The sequence below is a fragment of the Oncorhynchus tshawytscha genome, linkage group LG01 (genome assembly GCF_018296145.1).
Source record: "Oncorhynchus tshawytscha isolate Ot180627B linkage group LG01, Otsh_v2.0, whole genome shotgun sequence".
NCBI classification, from domain to species: Eukaryota; Metazoa; Chordata; class Actinopteri; order Salmoniformes; family Salmonidae; genus Oncorhynchus; species Oncorhynchus tshawytscha.
The window spans coordinates 82,780,131-82,786,223 of record NC_056429.1 but is presented as its reverse complement, the minus strand read 5'-3'; the positions used below and the strand labels follow the sequence as shown (position 1 = coordinate 82,786,223).

At 43.8% G+C, this 6,093-nt stretch overlaps 1 protein-coding gene across 2 annotated transcripts; it reads left to right on the top strand.

The window, feature by feature from the left end:
- The first annotated feature begins 3,299 nt into the window (after positions 1-3,299).
- On the top strand, positions 3,300-6,093 carry LOC112258182 (MAD2L1 binding protein). Of its 2 annotated transcripts, none has more exons than XM_024432378.2 (3): positions 3,300-3,629; positions 4,129-4,427; positions 4,730-6,093. In XM_024432378.2, the coding sequence occupies exons 1-3, from the start codon at positions 3,383-3,385 to the stop codon at positions 5,273-5,275; spliced, it is 1,092 nt and encodes a 363-aa protein (XP_024288146.1). In that variant the 5' UTR covers positions 3,300-3,382; the 3' UTR covers positions 5,276-6,093. The 2 variants fall into 2 exon arrangements, with proteins under 2 accessions (XP_024288146.1, XP_024288136.1); XM_024432368.2 differs by having other exon boundaries at positions 3,301-3,734.

The window sequence follows — 6,093 nt, the reverse complement described above, 5'->3', positions numbered from 1 at the left end:
TATAAATGTGAAGCATCCGCTATGGGTTTCCACTCACTACCTTTATATGGTGGCTAGAGAAGGCCCAGTGTCCAGTGGGAGAAGATGGAGTGAGATGTTTTGTGGACGAAATTCTGGCAAATGTTCTCATCGATGAAACATTTGATCTCAACAGTTTTCTGCTCCCAAAGCTATAATTTATTACGAACAGAGTGGACTAAGTTTTGTAGTCTTTACCCTTTGCCATAGGTTTAAAAATTGCGTTTATCGCACACGCGCATTTTAGAGTAGGCGTTCCCTAAAGCCAAATACATGCTAGAACGCTGCAATAGGATCTCGCTAGCCAGGTTACGCTTGCTCGTGCTTGGCTCTGTCCCCTTCATTGTTCTGCCTACTATGACTAATTTGTTCCCATTGAAAACAACAGGCTGTGGATTGCCAGGCTCAGCAAGGGAAGATTCTGCAAATGGAAAAGCTTAATGGGAAGAAGATTAAAAGCAATGTACCTCAAATCACATTTTATTTGTCACATGCGCTGAATACAATAGGTCTTACAGTGAAATGCTTACCTGGTGCTTATGCTATGTTGAGCGGAGTCATCAATGGGGTCACAATATCTATGTCCATAGATGATATTAAAGAAAATGTACATATAGGATTCCTTAGTTTCAATGTTTGAGAATTTGTCCCATATGCACTGCATTGTCACTGACTTTGAGTAAAGCCAGAGTTTCTATGTATGTGGAGGGAATAAGTTGGCCCTAAATATTTCTAAAACTAAAAGCATTGTGTTTGAAACAAAACACTCACTAAACCCTAAACCTCAACTATATCTTGTAATAAATAATGTGGAAATTGAGCAAGTTGAGATGACTAAACTGCTTGGAGTAACACTAGATTCTAAACTATCATGGTCAAAACATATTGACGCAGTCGTAGCTAAGATGGGGAGAAGTCTGTCTATAATAAAGCGATGCTCTACCTTCTTAACAATACTATCAACAAGGCAGGTCCTACAGGCCCTAGTTTTGTCGCAACTGGACTACTGTTCAGTTGTGTGGTCAGGTGCCACAAAAAAGGACTTAGGAAAATTGCAATTGGCTCAGAACAGGGCAGCACGGCTGGCCCTTGTATGTACATAGAGAGCTAATATTAATAATATGCATGTCAATCTCTCCTGGCTGAAAGTGGAGGAGAGATTGACTTCATCACTACTTTTATTTATGAGAGGTATAAACATGTTGAACGCACCGAGCTGTCTGTCTAAACTGCTGTTACACAGCTCGGACACCCATGCATACCCCACAAGAAATGCCACAAGAGGTCTCTTCACAGTCCCCATCTCCAGAACAGACTATGAGAGGCACACTGTACTACATAGAGCCATGACTACATGGAACTCTATTCCACATCAAGTAACTGATGCAAAAATACCTTATGGAACAGCGGGGACTGTGAAGCAAAACAAACATTGGCACAGACACATGCATATACACACACACACATACACACACACGAAAACATACGCACTATACATACACATGGATTTAGTACTGTAGATATGTGGTAATGGTGGAGTAGGGGACTGGGGCACACAATGTGTTGTGAAATCTGTGAATGTATTGTGTTTTAAAATTGTATAAACTTCCTTCATTTTGCTGGATCCCAGGAAGAGTAGCTGCTCCTTTGGTAGAACTACAGTGCAGACTGATGGAGCTTACATGGATGTTCCTGGAGTAGCAACTGTAGTCAGTGCTTCTACTGGTCTTGGCATGGTTTTGAGGCCTGCTCATAAAATCTTGAACTCATGAATGTGCAGTGTCAAATGACACTTTGATAATTAACAAAGTTGACTTCATAGCTTTAATTGGTAAGGTTATCAATACGACTCGGTTGTGGAAAGCAGAAATGCCAGGATGAAGGTTATTGTGGAGATGGCAAAAGAGATTGTGGGTAACATACGTTACTGTTGAAATGGCTGCTGACATGCTGAACACTCCTAAGGGTGGATTTTCTTCAGCATAATATAGATCAAGTTTAATGGGGTTGGGGAGTTTTTGGGGGGAGAGACTGTGATAGAAGTTAGTAGGGATTTATTTTGGTTTAGAATTTTCATGGTAGTATAGAATTGGGCAGATCATGATTGATCGGACATTCAAGCACAGTAGGTGACGGCATGCACTTTAAACATTTATTTGCAGCCATGATATCATAGAAGAAAAAGAAGAAAAAGAAGAAGTGCTGTGGTCTGTCTTGGGTTAGTTATAAACACCTTTGATCCAAAAAAATATTTGAGTTTTGAAACTGCAGTCAAAGTGCAGTAACTGCAGTCGACTATGGTATTTTGGACGCAGTATTTGTCGCATACTGCAGTTATACTACACTCTGTCTGCAATCTTTTTTCGCAATGGAGCTTTTGTCAAATTAAGTCAGATTTGACTTTTCACAGCAGGTTAAGAGGACTTAGGGAGTAGGTTGTGATAATACATGTAGCAGGTTTAAGAGAATTAGGTAAATGTTTAGAAAAGGTTTAGGGTTAGTTAAAATCCCCCCAAATTCTACTTTTGACGTTCATTTGACTAGCTGGATCCCTTAAGATTCCTGTTTTTTTGTGATGCTCGTGGTTTGGTGCAAAGCAGACAGGGTGGCGTGAGTGGTGAAAAAGAAGAATCGGTCTGTCCTTTTCAGTTTTGATGTTGAGTCTTTGCCTGACATACTGATGGTAGGATATATAAGTTATCCCGTGCAAGCTTTTGTGTCAAATACATGACTTTGTTACAGGTGTCAAGCTTATGGGCATGTCACAGCAGTATGTAGGGAGGTTCCTAGGTGTGAGAAGTGTGCAGAAGGGTATGAGACAAAGGAATGTGTAGCACTGGGGAAAGTAGTGGTATGTGTTAATTGTAGGGGTGTCCATGGGGCTGTGGATCTAAAATGTCTGGTCAAGAGAGGCAGGTTGAGGTTTCCAGGGTTAGAGGAGTGCAGAAGTTGTCTTATGCTGAGGCAGTGAAGAAAGTTGAGGTGGTGGTGGCAGCTGCAGAGAGGTATTTGGGCTTGCGAGACTTGACGTCAGAAGAGTTACAGGCTGTGTTAAGTGGTGGTGTCCCATCCTTTCAGGCTGTTGGCCTTAAGTAGAACTAAATAGATTTAAATAGTGGAGTAGGTTGGTAGGTTTAGATGGTAGGGTATTTGTTGATTTATTTAAAAAAAGACTCAAGTGAAGTATAAGGGAGTTTTACTCCAGTGTAGTAGGTGGCGGAAATGCTAAATGTATTTGATGCCAACCGCCGTTGAACCTCAAATAATAAGAAGAAGGAGCTGGATCCCTTCTAGCAATGACCGGTTTCCATTCGTCTTCCCATGATGCAACGCACTGAGTGGAATTTTTCAAAACGAGTCAGCGATGGCGGAACAAACAAACAGGGAGGTGGTCACCGGGAGCGTAGAGACAACGAATACATTCACAAATGATCACAACCTCCGATCAAAAATGTGTCTCCCAACTTCGCAAGGAAAAGGGATCAACATACACATTAAATCCGACACCAAATGTTACGTCGCGAGCCGGACAAACGACTTCTCAGACGAACAATCAGCTACGGAAACCTCGGGGCGACTATCCCAGGAAACACCGACAACAACAAGCAAATGTAACACACCAAACAGCTCAAAGTCAGATGAGATTAACTCCAAAGATATCGTAGTAACCACGGAAAATAAGGAAAACTACATCATCTCCTGTGTTTCTGATGTTGGTCTGTCTCTCTTCTATTCCTATTCACTTGCGCATGATGTTCACGTGTTGCTATTCGTAGGTAGATACAGTACTTGTAGCTACGATATCTCTCTGTGTCCATGATAAATGTATCATACGTCAGTCAGCCAGGTCATACGCATGATATGTCAGGAGATCAATACTTTGAAACAGCTGTAGAAATGTTTTTTTGTAGTAAAATAATCTTATTGAACCAACAACACTTATGACAGCCTAGTCTCTGACTGGTTGCCTGCCACCATGGTGGCTGTCATTAGTCTCGGAATCCCAGAACCTATCTCCTAAAAAGTTATTTAACAGTGTGTTATTTGACAGTGATCTGCTCAAATTCTGAGGTGGACCTATCAGATGATTCTATTGTGTTATATCCACAGATCCGTCATCTGCAGGCAGTACCTGTCAGGTTATCACTGAGACAAGCAGCACAGACACAGCCACCACTCTCCCCCCTCTGACCCCCTCCAAGCAGGCTGAGGCTGACGATGCAGAGACGCTACGGAGGGCCAGGGAGGAGGGCCGTGTGGAGGTAATGTTCCCAGGTTTGGTCACACAGGAGGGCTGCTGCCGCTTCGTCAGTGAGATACTGAAGTGTATCCTTTACCAAAGACAACAGCTGCCCATGACCTATGACCAGCTGGTTTACTCTCAGAAGAGACAGCAAGCTGCCATGCAGGTGAGTGCTGGGCAGTGATGCTTCCGACGTTCTCAACCATGTTTCTCTCACTACTTATTTAACATCAATGACTGTTTTCCCTATTTGTCTGTCTTTGATTCCTTTTTTCATCTCTTCTCACCACCTTCTCAAAATGCATTGGAGAAGGTCGGAGGGGATGAACCCTGGGAACCTCCTGCAATACAGATTTATTCCAACCGAATAAATACTGGCTGCTATAATAGCCCTACTCCTAGCAGTGTTGTCTAGGATCTATGAGTTGCTGTTTGACCCCAGGCCCTCTCTCTTCCTCTTTCCCCCAGAATGAGGAGGCAGTGGCCTGGAGGCCTGGTCAGTCCACTGCAGAAGGCTTGGACTGGAGGAGGTGCCAGCGTACCCTCCAAGACCTTGAGCAGGTGCTACAACAACTGGAAGTGCTCTTCTCCCTCTCCTTGGTCCCCCGTGTGCTCCTCCTGCTCGGCGGCTCCCTCCTCCTTCCCAAGGAGCTGTACGAAGTCAACATGGAGGATGTGATACTAGCCACCGGCGACCGGAGCCTACGCATCTCCTCGTGTCTGCGCCAAGTCTTCCGCACGCTCTTCGTGGCCGACCTGTTGTCTGACGCTAAACCTGTCCGGCTCACAGCCACGACGGTCATGGTTCTGGCCCACAGGGACTGTGGCGTGGGGTGGTTCCGGCCCAAGCTGGATTTCAAGGTCCCCACACGGGTGAAGAGCCAGGTTATTTCTCTGTCTTGTGACCCCAGTCGTGTCTCTGGGTCTGGGGCGTCTGAGGGAGGAGGGCAGACTGCCTGGCAGGACTATGTGTGGTTTCAGGCACCCTTGACTATCAAAGGCTTCAGCAAGTGACATACAAGGTACAAGGAAGGTACTCTAACCCACAGCCATAGTATGAGATGAGACAAGGTCCTGTATTCAGAATCTGAAAGTAAGAGTGCTGATCTAGGATCAGGTCCCCCCGTCTATATAATCCTACTCTTACTGATCTGAAGGCAAAACTGGGCCCGTCTTTATGAAGTGTCTCCGAGTAGGAGTGCTTATCTAGGTTCAGTTTGACCTTTTGGATCACAATGACTAACATTATATGGACCTAGAGCACATGATCCTAGATCAGCTGTGAATATGGACCTGTGTAAACGCAGCCCAAGTGTTGACTGAGCAGATTTACACATTTGCCATACCTTTCTCTCTCTCAGGGGACCCCTGTCACTCTGGCTGCGTTTACACAGGCAGTCCAATTCTGATCTTGTTTTCACTAATTGGTCTTTTGACCAATCAGATCAGCTCTGAAAAAGATCTCATGTGAAGTTTAAAAATGGTCAATTGTGCTGCCTGTGTAAACACAGCATATGTAACCCTTAGCCTAGTCCAGGGACTGTGTTTTTATTACAATTCATATGAAAAACTTTTGGGATCTGTACAGAATGATTTTTAATGAATTATGTTGTCTTTTAGCTGTGGATTTACTTTTAGCTTGGCTATGTGCTGTAATGAAAGCCGTGTTGGTGCTTTTACTGTGTATAATATAGCCTTCTAAAAAATGTTATGGACAGTATGCCTACTTTTCATCTGGTTGAGACGCAACACTGGTTGTACCTGTACTGTACATTGACGTGTCTTGGTTTTCAATTGCTTAAAAATGGAGGTCTGAAACAATATTTTGTAAA

Coding starts and splice junctions, on each gene's coding strand:
- LOC112258182 (XM_024432368.2), top strand. CDS start 3,383: ATGGCGGAACAAACAAACAGGGAGGTGGTCACCGGGAGCGTAGAGACA. Junction 3,735..4,128: donor CTCCTGTGTTTCTGATGTTG/GTCTGTCTCTCT, acceptor TTATATCCACAG/ATCCGTCATCTGCAGGCAGT. Junction 4,428..4,729: donor GACAGCAAGCTGCCATGCAG/GTGAGTGCTGGG, acceptor TCTTTCCCCCAG/AATGAGGAGGCAGTGGCCTG.